This window comes from Alexandromys fortis, unplaced genomic scaffold (assembly GCF_014885135.2).
Source record: "Alexandromys fortis isolate MF-2015 unplaced genomic scaffold, M_Fortis_MF-2015_v1.1 scaffold_200, whole genome shotgun sequence".
Lineage (NCBI taxonomy): Eukaryota > Metazoa > Chordata > Mammalia > Rodentia > Cricetidae > Alexandromys > Alexandromys fortis.
Genome location: NW_026068148.1, coordinates 2,477,489 through 2,501,637, shown reverse-complemented (window position 1 = coordinate 2,501,637; position 24,149 = coordinate 2,477,489). Strand labels below are relative to the sequence as shown.

Here is a 24,149-nt window from a genome sequence, read left to right as displayed (position 1 = left end):
CAGTAAGGCCTTTCAGATCCTGTGGGATGTGAGCGTGGACAGCTGAGCAGAAATGTCAGTGTGTAGTTATCAAATATTTCCAGGATGAAGGGCATCTACCAGTCACCCCAAAGTATGACACAGCACTGAGGCAATGGCAAATCTGATACTTTATACTAACTTCCTGATCAGTGACTCTGAAAGTTTATTCTTTGACAATATCAGATGCTTCATAATTTGTTTCTTTAAAATACACAGTACAGGTAATTTATGCTCTATCATTCGCCGCAGTGAATTTTGAATCGTTACCTCTATTTATCAAAAATCTGTCATGTTAAAATTGAAAATAATTTTGGTGTTATTAAGATGTCTAGTCACAACTCTCAGACGGTTCCTTATCTGCACGATAAGAGTCAGGCAAGGCTCAGTGATATTTAACTGTCTCGCAGAGAGGACAGGGATGAAAACATGATCAGAATCGCAGGGCTGTTCACAGTCCAGCAAGTGTGGTTTGCAAAAGGAGCAACTACTAAAGGTGATTTTTATCTTATCTAACCCAAATAATCTCTACTAACCATGAAAGCTCTGGCAAACTACATGCTCTGTGCCTACATATTAGGGGAAATAATTAGTTAGATGGAAAGCTAGTTTAGACATACAAATCTTTTCTTTATAGGAACACAGTCTCTTCAATGAGAATCTGACATTTTAAATCCTAGTAATTTAATAATTAAAAGAGGCTAAGACTAATTGCATGGTATATAAATTGTCTCTTGAAAAACTTGTATATCTGAGATGAAAACTGAAGAATATGCTGAATAAAATAAAAATTACTCACCAGCAGGATTGTTTATTTAGTTTTATATTGTGAGAAACTTAGGCAACAAATCTGATTTTAAGAAAGCCACCTATTTTTCTGGGTTCCTATGATTTGAACAACTGAAAGTTCCAATAAATGTGATCATTTTAAAGTAAATGTTTTGTGAGAAGCAACATGTTTTTTCTTTTAGTTTTTTTAAAACTTCATTTTACATTCCATCTATAGTTCTCCCTCCCACTGCCCTCTCCCCTCTCCCCAGCCCACCCCCCATCTACTCCTCCCAAAGGGTAAGACTCCTATAGGGAGTCAACAAAGCCTGGTACATTACGTTGGGGCAGGACCAAGCCCCTCCCTCCTGCATTAAGGCTGAGCATGGCATGCCACCATGGGGAATGGGCTCCAATAAGGTAGCTCACCTCCAGTAGCTGCCCATTTTCCAAACCACACTTGCTGGACTGTGAACAGCCCTGCGATTTTGATCATGTTTTTATCCCCGTCCTCTCTGCGAGACAGTTAAATATCACTGATCCTTGCCTGACTCTCATTGTGCAGTTAAGGGATAGATCGTGGTATTACGGCCAGTGCCTCACACATAGTTCAAAGAGAAGCAACATTTTTCATAGGTAGGTCAAAAAGTTATTCCACAAAGCCAGAAAGCCCAAACTAGGATGACTCATTTTTTCAACTAGCAGAATCAGGAGAATGGGAATAACGTTCTATTTGGTACTTGTTAAGTACTGTTTGTGCTTGGACCCATGAATGCCAACAAATAATCATACTGAACAATCAACTCAGGAGAGTGGAAATCAATTCTGATCAGCCTATAGAAATCCCTGGTTTTGCAAACTATCTTATTCACCAAAATGCTATAGTTTCAATACGAAAAGTTCTCCATTAACTTCTGTGCATGGACACTTGGTCTCCAGCTGGTGACCTTTAGAAGGTGAAACCTTGCTGGAATAAGTAATTCAGATAGCGGTGGTGGGGGTGGTAAGGTTTTATAGCTTGGCTCCACTTCCTGTTCCCTCTTTGCCTGTTTTTGAACTACTGATGCATTGTGAGGTGCTAGCCTCATCCTCCTGCTACCCTGCCTTCCTCACTACAATGGACTGTATTCACCACGGAACTGTAAAGCCGAAATAAATGTTTTCTGCCTTAAATTGCTTTTGCTGGGCTGTTTCATAACAGCTATTGCTGAAGTTATCAATGAGATATGGGATCAATTATATAGAGAACTGGGATTCCATGAAGTAAGTCTGCTCTAAAACTATCTTAGAACCTGTCTTAGAATGGAAAAAGACAAAGTATCTAGGAACAGAATGACAATCAGTAATATATTCCTAACTAACTGTGCCACTTTCCAAAAATACAGCCAAGTAGGTAAAACCTGGAGACTTACAAATCTAGTGTCAAGGGACTCTGCAGGTCGGTTTCAAAATGCTTAGAATGTCGGAGAAAAAAATGCTTTCAGGGTCCACTGGCTGCTATATTATTGGTTTAGTCAAGACTGTACTTTTGCTAAGTAGAATCATAAATCAACTAGAATTGTGGTAAATTAAATATAGGACTTATAGATAATAGGATACGGGGTTAAAGAGAGCTATATCTATGTGTGCTGAGCAAACATTATGACCAGTTTAACAGATTTCTATTTCATGATAAAAAGAAAGCCATATTTATTCAGAGTCATTCCATAGCAAGTAATTCTTACTAATATTATACAATCTTTCATTTTTAAACACTGTTCAGAATAATTACATATCAAGATTAATGTTGAACCCCCAAATATATTATCTTGATTATTCCAGTTTGGGGATGATGTATCCCCAAGTCCAGCAGGCCTCAGCTCCTCATCATCGTTCCTCTCGTCTCCATTTTTCTATTTGTTCATTCTATCAGTGAGCATGTGTGTACAGGGAGAAGAGATACATGCAAATTAATCAATTTTGCTTCACGGTAAAAGGTTTGGTAGAAGAGATTAGAACTAATGGCTGAAATGAAGCCCTGAGACTGTCTGCAGATTTCATTTACCCTCATTATCTGGCCCCTTGTTAGAAACGTGGCTTCACTTAAAATTATTATTCTCTAATGCGGTGACCCTCAACGTAAGAGTATTAAAAAAGTGCCCTCTCCCACTCCATTATAATACATGGTCCATATTATGTTCTCTACAGCTGCATAGCCAAAGTTTAATAAAGCCTCATCTATCTGTAAGGCAAGTGTTAGTCCTGTAATACACTAGCAGCACAACAAAAGGCTCCTGCTTTTACGGGCAAGCCTAATCAGTGAGCAGACAATCTGAATAGGTTAAAACATGAAGAAGAAAAAGAGGCATCTGGCTAAGAATATAATTGCCTATAAAATGTGCTCTTTATTGAGTAGGCTCCATGAAACCTTTGACCACTGGGGTCTACAATTATGTCCAAAGTCCTGACCTTTGAAGTTAACTCTGTACCTGATAATATTTTGGCCAAGAATATTAATGAGTTTCCTCGGGTATTGTCTTATCTCAGCCAGTAGTGGCAGGGCCATTTCCATTAACTCCCATTTCGGGGCCTCATGCTTTTTCAACAGTATGGCCATGGCTCACCATACTCCTTTCCAGCGAGTTCCTCTTGAATAACATACAGAAATATATAGCAGGAGGTCAGAAAATTAAAAGTTGTTCAGCATGCCTTTTTGGATGAAATCATTTGGCAAAATATGCTTTGTAATTAACAACACAGCCAGTTACTGGCCATTCACAAAAGATTGACCTGCTAGGCTTAATATACCAGTATTATTGAAGTAAATGAAAGGACTCAGTTCTTAATGAGAAGAACAGGGATGTCTGGCACACTCCCAACTCTTTCAAGCCTTGCATTGCTGATGACATTCATATGCATCCAGAAAGCAGGATTTTGTGGCCAGAAACAAGTGCTGCATAGGACAGTCCATAGATCAGGCCCAGACTCTCTTACTTCTGGGTGGAAAAACTCAATGCTTCTTTTCCCTGAAAATACTACAACCCCACAGTGCTATACATCACCGTCTCAGACTCATCATATCACAGCAAATTTTGTCCCACTCTAGCTCAACCTACTACAATAGTGACTTTTCTTAGTGAAAGAAAATTCAACATCAAAGATGACAATACCTGAAAACCAGGCCTACTTACTCCAAGTCTGCAATCTGGAATAATTTTTGGGTAGGGTTTTAACTGTAAAAGAAGATACTGATCTGTATGGATCCTACTCAGTGTTTGCCCCCAAACTCAGTAGTACCAAAAAATATTTAGACTGCATATTCTCTAGATCCTCCATTCAAATTCTCAGTCACATAGCAGGCTGCATCTCTTTGCCCACCATCTTGAGTAGAAATTCTGGAGTTCTGCAGGTGTCTATCTGGTTAACAGGACCCCTTTATAATGTGGCTAAATTACAAAATTTTAAAGTCTTGCAGCAATTTGGATTTTTTTCCTTTGCTTTTGTTCCTTAGTAGCTTTTAATTTGTAAATTGTAACAACTGCAATCATGAATATTTTTTCAATAATAAGAGAAGCACACATGCAAATTCTCTTTAGAAGAATATAATGGAGGAAAGATGGGGGATTATTCTGTAATCCCTAGTATGACTAACAGGTAAATTAGTGACTTAAAAACAATTTTCTCCTAAGATGGGCCAATAAGAAGTACATGTTATGTTACCTTTATCTATTACCAACTCAGTTCTTGGAACTCTCTTAATACCTCTTGAGACATTTTGTAGAAAAAAAACAGGAATATAAATCAAAAGAGATAACTGATTATAAATTCATCACTTTGACATTAATAATCTTTTAACATAATTGTATATAAAAACTTGCCTTCATCATCTACCTCAGCTAATGGATTATTTTTTTGTTGTTATGTAACAACTGCAAGTGTCCCCTTGAATAAAATGCATACATGCTGCTCTGGTCGAAAATCCTTATAAATTAGTCACCTTAGCTTAGCAATAAATTTATTCAGTCTATTAGGATCAGTTCTTAGCTTCTGTAGTAATTTTGATTCATGTAGGAGACTTAGACATCTTGGTATAAGGAACACAAGCCTGCCAATTTAGTCACAAAGGCCCATGAACAAAAATCAGATATAGCATTTATTTTACCTAATAGTGTGGCACTTTAAAGTACCTGAACTATCTAACAATAACCCCTATGAACTTTTAAAGAATCAGTTAAAATTTTAAATAAAGCAGTGGTACATCAAAAAGCTATGAAGCCAAACATATTTATATATCATTTTCAATGAAAGAAAATGTTCTTCCTCAAAGATTTACAGTGAACAAGGGACAGTTCAGAATGTAATTACAGGAAAAAACACTTCTATATTTTGACTAATTATAATAAGCATTCAGAAAAATTGAACACTGAAGTTTCCCATGCAAAGTTCAGGCAACATAGGTGACCTTTAAATAAAGGGCCCGCTTTTCATCAAAAGTTATAAAAATGTATTCCTACCATTTTTAAAAGAGGAAATAACAAAGGAGATGACTTTTAAGATGAGGAAGCTGAAGTTATGCATTTTTTCAAAACCTAGAGCTATGACTTAGTTTACTCTTCAAAGGCTGGGGTGGGGCAGTTGTCTCTGGTCAATCATGTTCTGTAGAAAATCTTTGACTGGTAAGAGATTAAGAAAAATGTGCCCCAGTTCTAACTGTACACTGTGTATGTGGCTCAGGATGGGTTAGCTCAGTTTATGAAAGAGGCTTGTTTCTAAACAGTTACATGGAGGTTGATTAATAAAAATGAATTAATCTTGAAATCATGAGGAAGACCATAAAGAAACTACACTGACTCTTTCTGCAAAGCAAAGTGCCTCTCGTAAAATGAATAATCTCTCCCTAATGTGACCGTTTCACTTACATTTAAATGTAAAATGCTGACTTAAAGAAATGACACAGTAATAAAATAGAGGCATTAATGGCTTAGAATATTTTGTTACCATAGAGAATTCTCTGTGAAAATGAAACGTAGAATGCATAATTTTAAAAAATGGACTCTTTGACAAGTTTTGGCCAACATTTACATTGACAATGACCATTTCAAAAGTTCGGGAACTCTTTTTTTTATGGTTTCTAAATAGCTGATTCATTCTCTGGATGTAAAATGAACCAGAAGCCATTAAAAAAAAAAGGGGGGGGAGCCGGGCAATGGTGGCGCACGCCTTTAATCCCAGCACTCGGGAGGCAGAGGCAGGCGGATCTCTGTGAGTTCGAGACCAGCCTGGTCTACAGAGCTGGTTCCAGGACAGGCTCCAAAGCCACAGAGAAACCCTGTCTCGAAAAANAAAAAAAAAAAAAAAAAAAAAAAAAAAAAAAAAAAAAAAAAAAAAAAAAAAAAAAAAAAAAAGGGAGCCTGCCACAGAACCATACTGTCAAAGAGACCTTAGTCCAACCTTTTTAACTTCCTAGTAAAGAAACAGAGGTCCAGAAAGGTCAAAGAACTGGGTAGAGGCAGCTAGGAACTTAATCCAAGTCTCCTTGTTCTCAGAATTCAGCACTTTGAACAAAATGAAATGCTGGGACACATGCAGACCACAGATGAAAGAACTGTAACTGAACCTCCAGGCAAGGAGAAGGAAGACAGTGTAGATTCTAGGGCAGGAAACAGAAAAACTTCTTCCACCAAACAATACAGACAGGAAAGTGGGAGACCCGAGCTCAAGTGGACTCTGTTGTCCATTCATTAAGGGTCCAAATGAGTAATGCAAATATTTATGGACTAAATCCCCTTCTAAGAAGTTGCTTTAACTGCTTGCTTCCCCTTATGCTTCTTGTTCTGCATGAGGACTTGTTGATACCCAGAAAATCCTCTGTAGATGGCCAGTAAGTGCAAAGCACAGCAATGTTTCACAGCACTGTGAACAATGCTCAAAGCCGAGCTTCGTGACAAGGACCGGATTCCCATAACCACAGTGGCATCTTCCACTCCATGTCAAGGTCCTTCTGAAAATAACAATGAGGCACAATTTCCAGAGCTAGGTAGACTGATTTCTTTTTGTTGTTGTTTGTCTTGCATTCATAAAGGCAGGAATTTGAAGGCGGAAGAAAAACAGAACATAATGTACATCATAGTTGCGGAAAAATAATTACAGGGAAAACAGACTGTATACATGCGACTAGAAGTCATTTCACTTGGCGACTTTGTGAGTCATGCTAGCCATCTGTGTATGAATGGGGACTCTGTTTTCAGCTGTACGTTAAGCGGATCTAAAAAAACTGGAAACCTTTATGGGGGAAGGAGAGTGAAAAAGAGAATATTAGCTTCTAAAATATAGGGGGGGTAATGACAGTAGCCAATTTGTTCATCTCATCTGTTTATTCTCATGAAGGATGTTACAAAAGTGCCCTATTATTAACTGCAACCAGACACATCAGAAATGGAACTGCTTGCTCGAGAGGTGTGCATTAGAGGTTCTTTTGAAAATGAAGTACAGCTCTCTGAGTAGCAGGAGTCCTCAAGGCTCACACACAATGACAGATGCTTTGTTATATTAGGGACAGAATGGGACTAGAGACATGAGGTCTAGCTTTAATAGTCCAGGGACAGACAGAATTTTGAATCACACAAGAATCATGCTGGCCAGCCCCATTAAGCATGGGATGGATGATTCCGTGTCAGTGTGATGTACTAAAAATGAATCCCCCAGAAAGCTGTCTTTGAAGTCAGATAAGGAAGAAAAAGTCTTCAAGTTTGTGCAAGTGTCATTATTCTATGTAAATATGATCTAAGCTTCTGCTTTTGGGTATGTTAGAAAACATTTCTTCTTCATGCCTTTTAAATGATCTTCCTTCTAAAGCTCAGAAGTAAAAGATGCCTGATTGTAATTTAGTAAATTATTTTTTCTTCTGTCAGTTATGTGCTATATTAGAGCCCAATAAATCATTGGCAGCATGTATGCCATACGAATTCTATAAACACGAAGGCTATTCATTTCTAATATCCTGAAAATAAGTGGTTGAGGTGACTATACCTAGCCTCAACCTGTCACACTCTGCCCCTTGTCATTTGTCTTACAATCTTTCATATTGTTTGAAAAGGAAACATGACTCCCAAACAGTGGGACTGTACTAGTTTTAAGCTGTGTCATTTTGGAAGATTCTGACATGTGATGTGAGGTTTTCTTTCTTTCTAAAGTGCCATGTCTGTCAATCATCCTGTCATTTAAAATTAGCATAACGCTGTCAATGGAAGAACACAGAGCGGTGGTGGTGGTAAGTTCTATGTTCAAACACAAGAAAGATTGTGTTAGAATTCTCCCTGAGGGAGGAATTTTCCTCATTTAACAATCATTTTAGCCTTGCAGGTGGATATGACAACACATCAGTTAATGAATATTTTCCACAAATTACTCGCTTTTCAAACCTTTAAGAGATCCCTTTAGGAAGGGATTTTACTGAAGTAATATATTTTGTCAGTTGCCCTATTCCAACTTCTGCTTATATCAAATGTACTATTTTATTTTTTTTTAATTTTATAATTCTTTAATAACTTTGTTTTCCCCTAAGGAATAAGTACATGCAGGACTTTGCATTTCATGTTAAAATTAAACACAGCAAATAGGGTATTTTATTCCGGGGAAAGAGCTCTAATTACTCGACCATGTAAAATTTCTCAAAGAGAAGTATAATATAGTCTGATTTCTCAAAATGAAAAATTAAAAATATATAATTAACTAATATGCAAGGATATTATATATATAATTAATGAATATGCAAAGATAAGGTCATCTTCATAATTTTCTTTTACATAATAATCATATATATGACTAAGCATGTACAAAAACAATTTACACAAATGTACAAAAAGCATTTATACATAGAAGGTAAAGAAACATAGTTTAGGATACTCAAGTCCAGTGACAAGACTAATTAATTAATGTACATATTTGGTAAGATGTATGCTTTCCAAACACTTTCAGTTTGTTGGATCTGTGCTTGTAGAGCCCACAGATGCTACTAAGGCCTTGATGTATTCAAATGGTGAGATTATTAGGAACTTATATTTCTTTATACTTCAAATTTTTTAGTGTTTTCTTCAATAAGTCAAAATTACTAAAGATTCTCTGTGTGTGTATTTGTAAAATTTATTTTACTATTTTTATTTTGGTAAAATACAAGTAAAATTTACCATTTTGGTAGGCTTTTTGTGTTTAGCTTTTAATAATTTTTAAACCACACAGTTCAGTGACATTAAATGTATCTCTCCTCTTATATAACCACCTCTGATTCCAGAACTCCTTCCCCACTGCCAATGGAGATGCTGTACCCACTAGGCACTCACTTCCCATTCACCTTTTTTCCAGTCCTGACAACCATTAATCCATAACCTTCCTATAGGTTTGTCTATTCTGGACATTTTACTTAAGTGGAATCATACGGTGCATGGCCTTTCGTGTCTGGCTTCTTTCATGTAGCATGATGTTTCCTAGGTTCATCATGTTATATCATGGATTATGGCTGATATGGATACACTACTGGTAAGAAATAGTTGGGTTTTCACTTTATGGTTATTGTGAAAATAAAAGTACTGCTATGAGCATTCTTATTTAAGTTTTGGTTTCAATATCTTTCTTAAATTAATTTGGACATATATCTAGAAATGGAACTGTATCAGCCTATAATTTAAAATATTTTTACTTCCACTTTGACACATTGTTTAAAGCTATAATGGTTTTCATAATTAGAAAAGTCAACCTTTAAACTATCTTTCCCAAAAGAACTGCATTCTATTTTTAACCACAATAGTGCACTTAAAACTAACTCACTTTCTTAGAGTTAAAATTGGAATTGTTACTCTTCGAGATGTATTTCTTGTAAGTCTCAACTTGTCTTATTTAACAGTGATGAGATAACAGAAAGAGACAGTCTCTCCCTCCTGGCACAGCCATTAGAGCTGTGTGTAATTCACTTTCAAATGCTGATATACTAAAAGTACAAAATCCTGTGTGTTGTGTTAAATTCAACGAGAGAATGTTACATAATAAGACAAATATTTATGCTCCCAAATACCAAGTCAAAAGAATATGGAATCTTGTATAAATTCAAGCTGGCAGAAGGTGACCACGAAAGACAAATAGCACTTGATAGAATACATAGTGCTAATATTTCAAGTGCTGTACTTCCCATCCACCTAGCAGAAAAGAGATACATCTTATGAACATCAAAGCCAAACAGCAAAGTGAATTTTTGCTGTTGAGAGTTCTTGATGTGAACTGAAGGGGATGTTATTAACTCTGTTTATTCATACCTATTCATCAGTTACTTTTCTTCTTTTTTTTCAGTTTTTTTCTTTCCCATGAAACATACATACATTTACTCAATATGTACATATGAATAAAATGAATGTGTTTATACATCCTCAAACTGTATTTTCAACTCAGTGGCTGCAAGTAAGGGTAAAAGGGTATCTGTAGCTTGGTCATCCCCTTGATCTGAGACCTTCCCCCATTCTTACTCCCCATGCCACCACTATACACATTACATTCTCCAATATACAAAGCAAAAATTAAAACTCTGGCTAGAGGAAAGAAAGTAACAGTCCTAAAACAGTAAAAGTAACCACTGAACATACTAAGTATTCATCAGTGGGAACATGAATCAGAGCCATTAAGTAAAAACTACTGGGTGATAGCTCCATAATACTGGTCAACTTCTCTTCAAAAAAGAAACTCTAAACAGGCCTGGTGTCATGGAGCACATATTCAATCCTGCTATTCAGCCAGCAGAGGGTAAGAGGATCTTGCATTCAAGGGTAGCCTGGGCAAAGGGTGGCAAACAAACAAAACCGTTGACAGAGGAAATGAAGAGAAGGAGGGAAGGAAAAGGAAGGGACCATCAAATAGGAATGTCAAATGTCACAAAAAATAAAGAAGGAAATTTTCATTCTATAAAAGGGTTGACACTATTCAAATTTTCTACTATAAGTGTTATTAAATTATTTCATTTCTTCCTTTAAAAAGGTCATAAGATGCTTTCATATTCTGATAACACAAAAAAGCCTATCACAAAACCCAGAAAGGACACTTTCATCCTCTTCTATGCAAAAAGTTATAAAATAGCTCTGGTGTCACAAAAATAATTCATATCAGAGATCTTCTGAGATGAACCCCCAGAATATTACTCTGTACACAGAGTAGTGAACTGCAGTGGAGTAAACCATCTGGAGTCTCATGAGCAATCATGGAAAAATCAAAACTAAAATTCAACTCCAGTTAACTATGAAGACAATGATCTGGTTACAAGGCAGTCTCAGTAACAATAGGAATGATTCTTCGAAAACAGCAGCAGAAAGAAAAGCTCTTGTAAGGATACAGTAATCCCGTTTATAAGTGGTGTGTGAGAGAATGCTATTTATCAACAAATGGCCCTTGTTTCTTCTCCCACTAGTTTCTTCATATCCTGCATGTAAGTTTCTCTCTGCATCATGGTAGAAATCCTGTCTTGACATTTCTGTACATGCAGAACACTGCCTGTAACACAGCTGTATTTAGGAATACAGGCATGGCCTCTGTTCAGCTATTTCAATTGCCAAAGTAAATCACCCTAAGTTTTTAATTGTACATAGTAAATCAGAAAAATACAATCAACATCAGTTTCTCTGATAATAACAAGGCACAGACATACTCTAGATAGAACAGTATTTTCAGTGTAATTTCAAGTATGTATATTAATGTAGTCAAGAATGAACTCACATTATTTAGTTCTAGTTTACTAATACTCTGTCACTGTCACAAAGTGCCTTGCCCCCACATGGTGCATTTTGCTAACTCTCTTACTGCTTCTTTCTGACCTGTGTTGTCTGACTGCCTAATCATTCAGTGGTGGTCACAGCATACTGCAGTGGAATGGAAAGACGGGAGAAATAGAGTCCGGTCAGTCTTTCTCACTACTTATTAACAGCCTTATTGGGTACTTAGGTGAGGTAGGAGGATAAAAGAGAACACCACATTCAGTTTGGAGAATCTAATGCCACAGAGTATTTGGCCATAAAAATAAACTTTTCACTTGTATCTCATTGTTCAATGAAGAGCTTTAATTCAGTATTAGAATGGACAGGAAGCCTTATATTCTGGACTGAATTGGTAACGTCTACTCAGGAGTTACCTTCATGTAAAGTATATTATAATCTTACCTCCCAGTCCAAATAGTCACAGACATCTTCAAAGTTAGTGAGAAGAGACACCGAGCAGAAAAGCCGTGGCAGCTCATCCCTTGTCATTGGTGGAAAACGGCTGTCTTTAAGGGCACTGTTGAACACAGAGCAGAGATTAAAGCCATTACTGGATGTGAAGGTTCCTAAATTCAAATACTGACAACCATTTCAACTAGGTAAATAATTAAGAATCAGAAATGTATTAAAGGTGCAGGGATCATCCAAGGTATTTTTTAGAAACCTAGAGATTTTATAAATCACTATTTGTCATTAAATAGATTGTTTACTGGCCAAGCCTGTGACTACTGTAAAGAGTGAACATTCACTCTCCTAAGCAAGTTTTAGTCTCTCCATGTTACTTGTCAAAGCAGAACATGCTTTATTTCACATTTGAGGAGACTAAAAGCAGAGTAGTGGAAACATGGTAGAAGGCCTCAGAATCAACGACTGGAAGAAGAAATGTATGCATGATCACACAGCTGTCTTTTTACATATTCAATTACATTGAAAACATACAAAAGCTAATCCAAGCTACAACAGTTACCATAGAACAATAATGCAAAAAGATGAATTTTTTTCAACAAGGAAATCAAATCAAATAAAATGAAAATAATCATTCAAATTGTAGACTAAATTCATGTGCCCAATAAAGGACAACTGAAGACAGGACTCAAGAACCTGGAACTACAAGAAAGAGGGCTCATCTGTACAGCAGAGGTCTGATTAGGAGATTGTGAGGTTATTAACCCCATCAGCGGAGCTCTGAGTTTCTGCATGCATCAACTCTGATTAGACCCTTTAATCAAGTAGCACTGTGCCAAAATCTAGAGACCCTTATAAAGGATAAAATGGTCTTCCTCTAAGAGTAGAAGAGATAAAGCAATGGTGCCCCCACCCCTACCCCCTTACTTTCTCTTTGCTTGTCACACACCATGTTCCTTGTAGTTTTTAAAGAAATCATTTCCTGGTTAAGCTAAAGTATAACTGCAACTATTAAATGGCATCCATAAGCAAACAGCCTATATAGCAGCCAGGCTTAGAAAACGTTCTCACTGCTTCATTCTCACAGATTACAAACTCAGAAACATAACGAAGTCCACGGTCTTTGGAAATAATTCCCTTTTAAGTGACTCATTGCCAAATCCACTCTTCCATGTTTTGGATTTTTGAAACAGGCTCTTGTTGTAAGCACTTTTTTAAAAAAATTTTTCCTCCTTTCTTGACATTCTGAAACTTACTGCATTTATGTTTTCAGTGCATTCTGGTACTCCATCTATCCCACCATACAAAAGAAAATGTTCTCAAGAAGATGCAAAGATGTTATATATTTATAAAGTATAAATATCCATGTCATTCAAGAGGCCACAATCAACCAAGAAAGTCAGGAAATTGCAAAGTCATACTCCAAAAGAAGCAGTCCACTATTTTATAATTTACAACATAAATTTCCTATGGCCTGGCTCTCTTTACTTTCCTCCTGACAAATAAAATTCTTAAAAATATTCTCAAGCTCTCATTCCAAGGCAAGTTGAAGACACACTTATATTTAAGCATCTCTTTTACACACAAATATGGGAACAAAATGCTAACACATTGTGGAGATGTATCCCTGGTGTAATTAAAAGGCCAATCATATTTTTCCGTTTTCCTGTTAAAAAGAACAAAAGAAAGAGAAAAAAAATTATACATTAAAACCATGTAAACACAATTTTTGGAATTAGTGAGGTGGTTTTATTGTGGTAAAATATGCATAAGACTTGAATTGTTTTAAGTATCTATGTTTTGGTAGAGTAAGTATATTTATAATCATTAATATCATCTGTCCCCAGAAATTCACTGACTCCCCACATGAAACAGTGCACTCATTAAACACTCAGTGCTGCATCAGTACCCTAGGATTCAAACACAATGCTTCAAAGCTTTGAAATAACAAAGGGACATTAGTCATAATGGAAATCGCCTGATTGTATCAAAGAATTCAAACAAAAATGTTGGTATTCGCATTTTTCTCCCATCTCCAAGTAACTTTTCATTCAACTTGTGAGCAGAGAAACATCAATGGCTCTCAATGCAAATTCCTAGAGAAATACACTGGCAATAAAAGCCCAGCAAGGATTTAAGGGATCCTAAAGAGAGATAAAAATTCCGCTGGGGATGCACCTCTAAGCTGTCAGGCCAGTGTGGATAGCTGATACCCAAGAGAATTGAGCTTATCTCGACCAAGCCCTGTTTAGAATACACCATGCACACGGTTAAACCAAGGCTTTGGAGAGGATGATGGTGTGTTTTGAAGTTGGGCAATGACATATGAGGTGACTCAGCTAAGCTAAAAATGGAGGTAAACCTATAACCCAGATTTTTAGGCTCAAGTCCAAAATTAGTATCCACACATTAGCCTTCAAATTTGAATAGATAATAGTTTTAAATTTGAAAATGAAATACTTGTCTTACTTTTTTTTTTTTTTGGTTTTCCAAGACAGGGTTTCTTTGTGTAATAGACTTGGCTGTCCCAGAACTCACTCTGTATACCAGGCTGGGCTGGAACTCACAGAGATCCACCTGCCTCTGCCTGCTGGGATTAAAGGTGTGCACCCCCACTGCCCAACAAAGTTTGAAACAGAAGCAGATGAAGACTTCTTAATTTGTTTAATGTATATTGGTATCTTGCCTGTATATATGCCTGTGAGTGTCAGATTCCCCTGGAAACTGTTGTTACAGATAGTTGTGAGCTGCCATGTGAGTGCTAGGATTTGAACCCTGGTCCTCCAAAAGAGCAGCCAGTGCTCTTAACCACTGAGCCATCCCTCCAGCTCCTTACTTGGCCTTTTTAAAAATCTCAAACCTGTAGAGTCTCTGCCTAAAAGAAGATAGATAATCATTCAGTAGCATTCATTAGTAGCCAAATGGAAAGCATTCACAGATTTCTTGGCTACTAGAAATTACAAGAATGAATTACTAATATTGTCCACTGAAGATATCGTATACCCAACAAGTATCTGCAAATTTAAATTCTAGGGAGTTTAAGAAACAAACGGGAGGATCGTGTAGTAAACTGATCATGAAATTTCTCTTTAAAATGATAGGAAACCATTTTCAAATGTTTCAACAGTACTAGGGAAAATAACCAAACCATTTATGCACAACATCAGCTGGCTGCCCCATCAACCATATGATGGATATGAGAGGTTTAAACAGTAATTTAGTTCACATACCAAATTCAAATGTATTCAGTTTAATCTGGCATCTTCCCAAGAAGACATTTCACCTAACTGAGAAGCAGCATTAACATCTGTCAAAGTTAATATCTAATGTTAAATAGCACTTCAATGAATACATTAAGAAAATAAGACTTCAACTATCAAGGTTTGTGAGAGTATCTGCTAAGAAGAAATAAAGCAAAGGAAAAGAGGCACAACATTAGATACAACAAGGCTCATCCTAAACAATGTTATTGCACGCAACCGAAATGACTGACGCGCACCTGTCAAGCCATTCATTTGCTTCCTGAAACAGAGTCTGTTAATAAGTTAAGTAGTGAGAAGTTACCGAGGTGACAGGGCTTCCTATTATAGACAATCATTTTGGAGCACAAGTAATTAAATACACAATTAAGCACTACTACTGCAATGAAGTGTGTGTGAATTATTTTTTTTTAATTCTTTCTGAGAAGTTTAGGCCATTAGGAAATTTCTTGTTCTGCCATTCCTGGACATTGTGACCCCAGGAATAAAATGTATCTGTGACACATTTGCACCACACTAACTTAGAAAACTAGAATCTTAGAACCACATCTGAAAATTGATACATAGCTTCTCTTTCTCATCGAGTAGCATGTTTTAGCATTTTTAAAGAAATAATGGGGCACAAACCAAAATTCAAACATGTTACTCTTGTTCAAACTTTAGCATATTGCTGGCAGGGGAGAACAAAGGAAACCTGATTTTGGTAAGAGCTGTGCAGGGAAAAGAAATTTTCAACTCTATGTCATAAGTACACTGCTGCCTGGCTGTGAAGTCTTATTTCCTTTATAAAGGCAACTTACTTGCTGTTTAAGAATTCTGTTGGTGAATCTTGATGCCCATTTTAGTTTGGTATAATAATGAGCAATTCAAGAGGAATGAAGACAAGAAAACAGGGCTGGAACAAAAGAAAGAGGGCTGGAAAAAAGAAGTGAGGAAAGGAAAATGGATGCAAAAAAGTATACAAGGAAGATACCTAGAAAAGTGTCCAGTAGAGATGAACATGCAAAGGGACAAAGAGAAAACACGGAAGGGAAGATTAGACGGTAAGGGAAATAAAGGATGGTAGCTTCTGTAGGGTTTGCTATACATGTTTGGCTCCTGTGAAATTCATAGAGGCTTCAAGAGTGCTATCATCCACTAGCCTTCTATTGGAGTTCTTGGATTCTTAAAATGCCTACATGTATTTATATTATAATCTCAAACCATGAAAGAAGAAATAATTGTTTTAAAAACCCGTGCTCTTTGAGATAGCCATGGTTGCCCACCAGAAATCTCCTCTTTAAGCAAGAGTATCATAAAAATCTGCCTCTATAGGCTGCAAGCTTTTCCCTTATAAATTAGATAAATTGATTGCAATTTTGATTTAATGGAGGAAGATGAAAATTGCCAAATACATGATACCTAAAGAAACAGATGGCTAAATGTGTGTATCGCAAATATGTCTCGTTTCATCCTGTGCAATGTCCATGCAATGCTTTCTCTGTGGAGTTTCTGGATTACTCTACCCTGGTTTTAGAAAAAAACAATGAAAAATATTTTTTTTAACTTTTTCTGATGAAAGTCTTTAAAATATATTCTGCCAGAGTAAATGGTAATTTAATTTTCACTGTATGAGTCAGGTTCATCTTTAAGACTCAATATGAGTTTGAGTCATTCGTTACTACACACGATAAGAACAGTACTCTCATCATATTGAAAAGGAAAGGCTGTGTGGGCTTGGAAAACAGACTATAATATCGCCACGAGCAATTTCCATTTTGGCAAATTTAAAAACAAGATTAGTTCTGATTTCAAGTGACTGGAATACAATAATAAACTGATGCCGACTAAAATCTCCCAAGGAGTTCACCCTCATTTAAATTAGAGCACTCTAAAGCTGATTGAAGTTTTTTTTTTTTTTTTTTGAGACAGGGTTTCACTATGTAACTTTGGCTAGCTTGGAACTCACTATGTAGATGAGGCTGGCTCTGAACTTAGGGGTCTACTTGCCTCTGCCTAGGATTACAGGTGTGCTGGGATTCAAGGCATGCACCACCACACCCAGCTTATTAAATTTCTTGAGACAAGGTCTCACTACATGCCCAGGCTGGCTACTAATGCACAATATTCCTGCTTTAGCCTTCCAAATGCCAAGATTACAGGCAAGTACCTTCATACTTGGCTAGAAATGAATTACGTCTTAAAACAGTTGGAATGTAAAAACTTTGTCTATATCCCTAAACGAATTATCTCTTTGCAGTCATCGAAAACAAGTTCCAATGGTGGAGCCACTAATACAGCACCAAAAATGCAAAACTGAAGTTGCACTTAACACATCTTTTAAAGTTGTTTGGTAGTCTTGGCTTTTCAAGACAGGGTTTCTCTGTAGCTTTGGAGTCTATCCTGGAATTCACTCTGCAGACCAGGCTGGCCTTGAACTTACAGAGATCCACCTGCCTCTGCCTTCCAAGGCTGGGATTAAAGGAGTGCGCCACCACAGCCTAGTTCACTCTTTTTTTCTTCTTTTTTTATTTATTTATTAAAGATTTCTGTCTCTTCCCCGCCACTGCCTCCCATTTCCCTCCCCCTACCCCAATCAAGTCCCCCTCCCTCGTCAGCCCAAAGAGCAATCAGGTCACTCTTTACACTTGGAAAGGACCTAATATATTAACATGGTCAAGAGCTTGGGGTCCTGGAATCAGAAATCCTTGCATGTGGATATTGGCTCCATTGCAGACTACCTGTAAAATTATCTTCATCTGTGGAAGTTCTGTTTATAAAATGAAAATAATAATGGTACCTCTGTAGTCCTCATAAATGACAGATAGTGAGTGTATAATATGTTGAAAATGAAGGAAAATGAAACAAAGTCTTTTCAAAGCTACTTGTTAAAATCGTCCTATAGTGTGACTAAAGGGCAGGCTTAGTCCTACAGCTTCCTTCCTTTCACCAGATCAGTCGCTGGCCTCATGGAGTTATTATGACAATAAAAGAATAAAGAACACAGCTGCAGAAGTGACTTGCATAGTGTAACTAGGTGCTTAAGAAATCGTGCCTGCTGAAGAACTCTAATACCAGGTATAGTCACTAAGTTTATCCCCAGAGGCGCTTTGGAGAAAGGAAGGGAGCTGCAGGACTAAGTGTGGCCCTTTAGTCATGCTATGGGACGATTTTAACAAGTAGCTTTGAAAGGCCTTTGCTTCATTTTCAAAATACTTATTAAGCACTTACTGTCAGTTATGAGAAGGACTACAGAGGCTAGAATAGTAATGGTTGACCAAATTAATGGAAAACCTAAAGTCCAAAATGCTCCAAAGCCCAAAACTTTTTGAGCACCAACAGAGATTCAGAATGTTTCCGATTTTAGAGCATTTCTGATTTTTGATTCAGATCAGGTACAGCGAACACCCAAACACTGGAAAACCACATCTGATCCTAAGCACTTCAGATCCAGGACACTCAGCTTACAATAAGTGGATTACTAAATAACACATGGGTGTGTGTAAAACACCCATTAAAATAATAAATTATAAAATGCTCAAGAGGAATGATCAGACAAGGCTAACTCCCTTTTTGGAAAGATCTAACTACTGGTTTGCTGGTTGCCAAACGGCTTAGGATTGTAGGTAACTTTACAGAAATGAACCTGTTTTATCAAGTAAGATACACCTTCTTCAAGAATTATACCAACAAAGAAGAATGTAGTCATATATTATATAACATTTTCTTGAGTATCCTGAACTAGATTTTTCCTAATTCTCTAGGGCAAATTTAACTTCTGTGCAAGAGATGTTATCAAGCAATGAAGTTTGTACAATGAAGCTCATTTTATACAATTAACATATACTAATATAAAGAAATAGTGCTCATGAAATTATAATCACTCTCTATTATTTTCTGTCCTACTGGTTGTAACCTAAGAAAATGATCAGTATAAAGACAACTCCCTAAGAGGCAAGAGATGAGGAGAATCAAAGACAGAGACCAAGAGAGGCAGAAAGAGAAAGGGGACAGAAAGAGAGGCACATGGGGAACAGGAAGAATCAGAGACCACCAAGGGCAACAGCTTTCTTTCCTTAGTGGTTTCCAACTACTTGGGATGAGCATTTACATCACAAAAAAAAAAAAAGGCTGAGCAAACATTCTAATACTCTTATTCATTCTGTTGTAGAAATCTTAAGCCATGCCATTATGTTTAGGTTAGCTTATCTAGCTTTGGATAAACTGGTTGAACAGCTTAAGAAGATTGCTACAAAGAAATGCAAGTTGAAAAAATCTACTTAACCAGCCAGTGTAAACTGAAATACATTGTAGGGTGCTAACTGTGAATGAAACCATGTGTTCTACTACCACACCAACCCAATGGTAGATGACACCTTTCCGCAGAGCTCCTCATCTAAGTGTTATTGTAACCCTCCAATGTGGAATGAATGAGAGAGAGTATTAAGGTCAACCCAATTACCAAATATTGGTAGGGCTTAAATGTTTTCACATATAAATAAAATGATCACATATAGATAAAACGATCCTGAAAAGAATTTCTAATATTTTTTCCCATTCCTCACTTGGGCACATCCCTCTTTGAAGCTGCTGGCAGACTTTTCCTATTAAGTTTAGAAGACTGGTCCTTATGTACTTAGATGTGATACTTCGAGCCAAAGCAGCTTTAACCACTAGAGTCAAGATTTATTGTGAGCCAAGCATTATGCATGGAATCTTCTGTTTAGTCCTCAAAATACTCCCATTATATATGTGAAGAAACAGAAGTTGAGATTAAGCAACTTGTGTAGGGTCCCAAAACAGGTGAGAAACAGACTGTCTGAAGTTGGCATTGCCTCCTTCAAAAGCCCCATTCGCTTTTGGAAACCACTATGATTATGAGGTCAATAACCATGTATTATGTGTATATCTATATATATATCGATATATATATATATATTTACACACACATATTCAAAACCAGTTTCAAGAATTTCCTCTTTCGGGGACATTCACTAGAAGCTCTATGTCCAAGTGTGAGCACACTCTGAAACCACTGCATTGAAAGCACTCACTTGTTTTCCTTCCTCCTCTTCCTTCTCCCATTTTGATCTTGGTGATTCAGAGCTGTTGCCACTGAAAAACATCTGTTTTGTCTAAACTTAATAAGTCTTATTAGTGTGATACTAAGCCTCGCCTTATTCTGAAACCTTTCCACAGCTTGAAATTTAATCTGCTGGAAGTCATAATAGAGTTACCAAAGTACTAGGATTTGGACCTATCTAAACTGGTGGGCCTGTTTCTGATTTCTATCTGCTATTTGGACCTGAATAAGTTGTCTCATTTTTGCCACAAATGTCATGTTATTTTTCTTCCCCTTTTCCATGACAATCAAATCTATAATTTGAACTTCATAAGACACAAGCCATGTGTTATTATTCTAACTTGTGTGCCTGCCATGTCAGAGCTGTTCAGTCTTACCTACTGATTTACTATCCTTTCAAACATATTGCCAGTCCTTGATGCTGCTGCTGGTGACAGAGCACATGATGGTTTGTCTTGTGTGACCTGTTGATAATTTTTATAGTTATCAGTGGCAGGGAACTAAAAGCAACTAAGGGAAGAAGTGAAGCTAACCACAAAGACCAGACACAAAGTGAGCTTGTGTGCTCTATCATAAGAAATAAAGAGAAGGGGGCGAGCGCTTCCTATTTCCTCATAATGTCTTCCATCTGTATTCCTCCTTCACTGTGTCTTTCTACATGTTTTCCTCTCTTGCCTGCTTACCCTAGTGAGGTAAGGAAGGAAAAGCAGTAAAATGCTAGAAGGAAGACATGAAAGAAAATGCTGAATATGGGAGAAGAGAAGAGGTGACTACCAGACAGAGGCCCACAGTCACCACCAATGACATTCCATGTGCCTGTGAGGCAGGTTTGTGCTCCTACATATTTTCCCACTGGGTCAAGATGACCTTTACCCTTCTGAACAGTTTTCCATTTTCTACTTCATTTTCTTAGGAGACAGAGCAAAGTGAGTGGGGTTTTAGAGGAACCCTGACTAAGTAGAAAGGGGAAGGAAAGTAGCATGTCTTGTCCTCATGCCTTACCAACTACTGCTCGGTAATGCCTACTACCCAGTTCATCTGTACTTTCTCAGTGGCCTGGTTCTCTATAATATGTGTAAGTACACAAAAATTCTTAAAATCACTGTAATTTGCCATACGTTGATTTAAATATAACTATTTTAATGTTGGCTGCCACAGGCTATCTTTGGGGTGAGGCATCCTTTTATTTTTGTTCATCCTTTTATTTTCCATGATATTTCACTGTTTTCAAAGTATATTTACCTCTTTTATCATAGCTAAATCTTGACACAGCCCCATGAAGTAGACAGAGCTAATAATACATTTTGTTAGAAACTATAATAGAAGGATTCTAAGAACAAGTCCCCTATAGTCATGGGTTCAACCAAAGGTACTGCTAGAAATCTTTAAAGAACATGTAGTCTTAAAGGGACAGCTGACTTCATGTATCCAAAGTTACTCAGCTATCTGGCAGCAGAACCAAGACTCTACATACATCTCTTGACTTCTTCCGTTTCCACTGAGTGTTCCATTCTTCTGCCACATACTACTTGGTCAGCTCCATCCTGATCCAATAACATGCCATAGCAGAGGTTTAAGAAGCAAAGAGGAAACTGGTGCCTTTGGCACCAGGGAGTAGCTACAACAATATAACAGTGAGCTGCTGCTCAGCATAACTCAACACTGTTGGGCACCTGTACCTGTTAGCCTCCCGAGGCCAAGGACAACCTAGAAACTGAGTAGATAAGGGAATGGAAGCAGCAGGGTACCAGATGGCCATTGCAGTCCTAACTACTGCCCTCCTGCATTTCCTATCCACTCCTTCCTTTCCTGCTCCTTATACATCTTATGCAGCGGAGCTCTCCTCTACTGCTTGTCCCTTGCTCATCTTATCCTGCATTCCATCTAGTCTGACGCATCATTTCTCCTTAGCTACTTAGTTACATAAGGGACATTCAACAGCAAAAGTTACATATTTCTAAAAGAAGACATTTAATTCCTCTTTATTAAAGTCTAACAACAGCAGAGTCTTGTCCCCATGGCAAAAGCCACTGTATATTCTGTTTGTGTGTGTACAACTACGTAGGAATATAAGCTGGTCAGGGCAAGATAACCTCAGTGCTCATTTTCAAGTAAATAGCAAAATGCCATGTGTGGATTTAGTACGGGGGAAATACGTGGTGCTCGATGTACTCAAGCTCTCTTGGACTTTAATCCATCCTACTCCCCAATCTTTTAAACTGGAACAGATTTTACTTCAGACCCTCCAATATGTTTAGACTGAGTCTGATAAGCAGAAAAGGGCATTTCAACTCCTTGCTTCTTGTTTGGTTGTAGCTTAAGAAACCCAATTTTCAAGGGCAAAGACAAATTTTGCTAGTATAGTTTTCCATTCTTTTACCATCAAAAATAGAGCAACTCAATGAAAAGGTTTCCTACTTTGATTGTTTTCATGAGAAAAGCACATAAAATATATTGGAAAGAATTTATAATGTGCAGCTGAAATAGCAATAGCTGATTCTGCCCTATGATGCATTTTTATAAAAGCATGACTGATAGTGATAGTGACAGCATCATCTGAAGGTAGAAAAAATGCAATGGATAAAAGCCATTCAACTTAAATCATAATCACGTGACAGTAGAGGTTTCATCTATTGCAGAACTTGCTATAAACAGGTAGTGGCTATAATGACTATGGGAAACAGGGAATATCAAATGAACATGACTTATTTTAACAGATATTTTGAGTGCCTGCTACAGTGAAAGCACAAGACTGTATCTAGGGTCATTCCATGTTCTACTCAGTTTTTAAAAAATCCTTGCTTCATAAAAGTATTACTACACTGCAGTAACATGACTAGATTCAAAGGGAGTTGAAATTTGAAAGGCCTTTTATTTGTACCATGTATATATTATAATTTAATTACACCCAAGGTAAATGGATATTATTCTTATTTTTGTTCACTGCTATACATTTACTACCTAACATACTGTAGCTGGTAAGTAGGTATTTAATAAATAAAATAAAAATATAGGAAAAGCAGTCTCATATAGCCTCACTTAATACATATTTATTGGTAATATAATAAACATTAAAATAATTGTGCTGCATATACTTTATTAAATCTTTTATTGCTCAGTTTAAAAATTATGCCATTTAAAGTGTATCTTCCTTTTTTAAAGCTATTAAATGATGTTCATTTAGAATGTGGCAACTTTTTTTTTTTTAGTTTTTATTTATATTACTGTGCATTCCAATGCCACTGTTTGGCAATATTTTTCTATCTGAAACTCACACAGTGTTATAAATAGATAATAATCTCCTATGATAGAGTCACAGAATGGCTTTGATCTCACAAGCCTTTTCCCCTTGAGGAAAACATGAATGCTCGCATCCTGACGGAGCTCAACAGCATCTTATGTTTATGTTGCTATTATTACTACTTTGTTGTAGCATAAAACGTATAGGGGCTCATTTTATGCTTCTCACACCTTCTTGTAAAGGGACATATTATGAATTGGATGAATCATAAGACATCAAGGTAGGCACAGATGATAAAAGTACAATGGTCTATTTAAGTGAACACAAGCCTGAAGGAAATCAACCAACAATACTCACACTGTTAAAATAAATCCTGTCGCCACTTCCTGTTCTCCGATGGACTTCATGTTAGCAAATGTCCAATGTCCAAAGGGAGAAAAGGTCTTGTTGAAAATCAAGCCTCTGAAGCCATGAGGATTATTTAGTAGGAGAAAGCAGATTCTGTGGAAGGTGTGTGGGAACAGTGTGCACCTGGCAGGACTGTCGAAATCTTGACTTGGAGGCTCTTACAACTCACCAGGCTCATGGGGGGTTAAAGTATAAGCATGCACTGGTATGAACTCTATCAA

At 37.1% G+C, this 24,149-nt stretch overlaps 1 protein-coding gene across 1 annotated transcript in view; it reads right to left on the bottom strand.

Annotated features, from left to right (window-relative positions):
* Positions 1 to 24,149, bottom strand: part of Ammecr1 (AMMECR nuclear protein 1) — a 123,395-nt gene that overhangs the window by 10,349 nt on the left and 88,897 nt on the right. Inside the window, exon 3 of the mRNA XM_050127188.1 lies at positions 11,955 to 12,069. Coding sequence (XP_049983145.1) covers positions 11,955 to 12,069 — 115 coding nt within the window. The remainder of the gene's footprint in view (positions 1 to 11,954; positions 12,070 to 24,149) is intronic.